This window comes from Trichinella spiralis, assembly GCF_000181795.1.
Source record: "Trichinella spiralis strain ISS 195 chromosome Unknown Scfld1085, whole genome shotgun sequence".
In the NCBI taxonomy this organism is placed as follows: Eukaryota; Metazoa; Nematoda; class Enoplea; order Trichinellida; family Trichinellidae; genus Trichinella; species Trichinella spiralis.
In genome coordinates, this window is record NW_003528024.1 from 354,478 (window position 1) to 355,388 (window position 911).

The window sequence follows — 911 nt, forward strand, 5'->3', positions numbered from 1 at the left end:
CTATTGAAGAATGACATCGAACGGCATATCGTTTAACAACGAATCGACTTCAGGTTTCTTGACAATCTTCAGGTCTACATATGTACCTGAATAGATGGTAATTTCCGTATCATCAGTAATCCATTCCATTATACCTATTACTGTGATGTGTAGGAATGTTGTCAATTCCTCATTTTCAGAAGTCAGATTTCAATTGTTGCAAATGGACAAAAAACCTCATTGTTTTGAATGCACGTCACAGGCAAACTTAACATTATATAATGTTTGTAATCGGTAACATTAAGCATATTGTTGATGCTGTATTACAAAAATGGAAATCAAGAACAATTTTTATTAGATGGAACATCTCTTTTTTATGGAAAGTGGATAACATTCTACTTGTATGGTACGAAAATTATATAACATGTATATTTATCAAACATTCTAACATTTTAACGTGGTTTCTTATGTGATGTAATATTTCATTTTGGTTGGTCGTCAGGAGAGAACTATTTGTTAATATAATGTATTAGGAATACTCAGAATCAGTATTCGCATTTTTCCAAATATTTCTGACTGATTCACATTATAATTTTCAGAAACGTTTTATCGACAATTGTAATGCTTTATGATATATAATCATTGTTATTTTCAGGTGGTTGAAAACGTTCCATGAAGTTGCCGTATTACGTATCTGACACTTTGTTGAGTCATTAGTGGAAAATATTTTTGAAGCTTAATTTCATTTAATTAATTTATGCATAGGAAACATTTTTCATCAATAGAGTTTGCCTGTTCCTTAAACTGATCACTGCTGTCCAATACCTTCCAATATGCTGTCCCTGTTCCATGGGAAGTTTTTCATTGTTTCTGTGTTCATCGAACATAGCGTAATAAGAGAATGAATATTTGGCAATTTCGCCAAAGGCCAT

At 31.7% G+C, this 911-nt stretch overlaps 1 protein-coding gene across 1 annotated transcript; it reads right to left on the reverse strand.

Annotated features, from left to right (window-relative positions):
• Tsp_10894 (conserved hypothetical protein) lies at positions 1-911 on the reverse strand. The gene is made up of 3 exons (XM_003370237.1): positions 785-911; positions 583-714; positions 1-86 (listed from the first exon to the last, which is right to left on the reverse strand). The coding sequence occupies exons 1-3, from the start codon at positions 909-911 to the stop codon at positions 1-3; spliced, it is 345 nt and encodes a 114-aa protein (XP_003370285.1).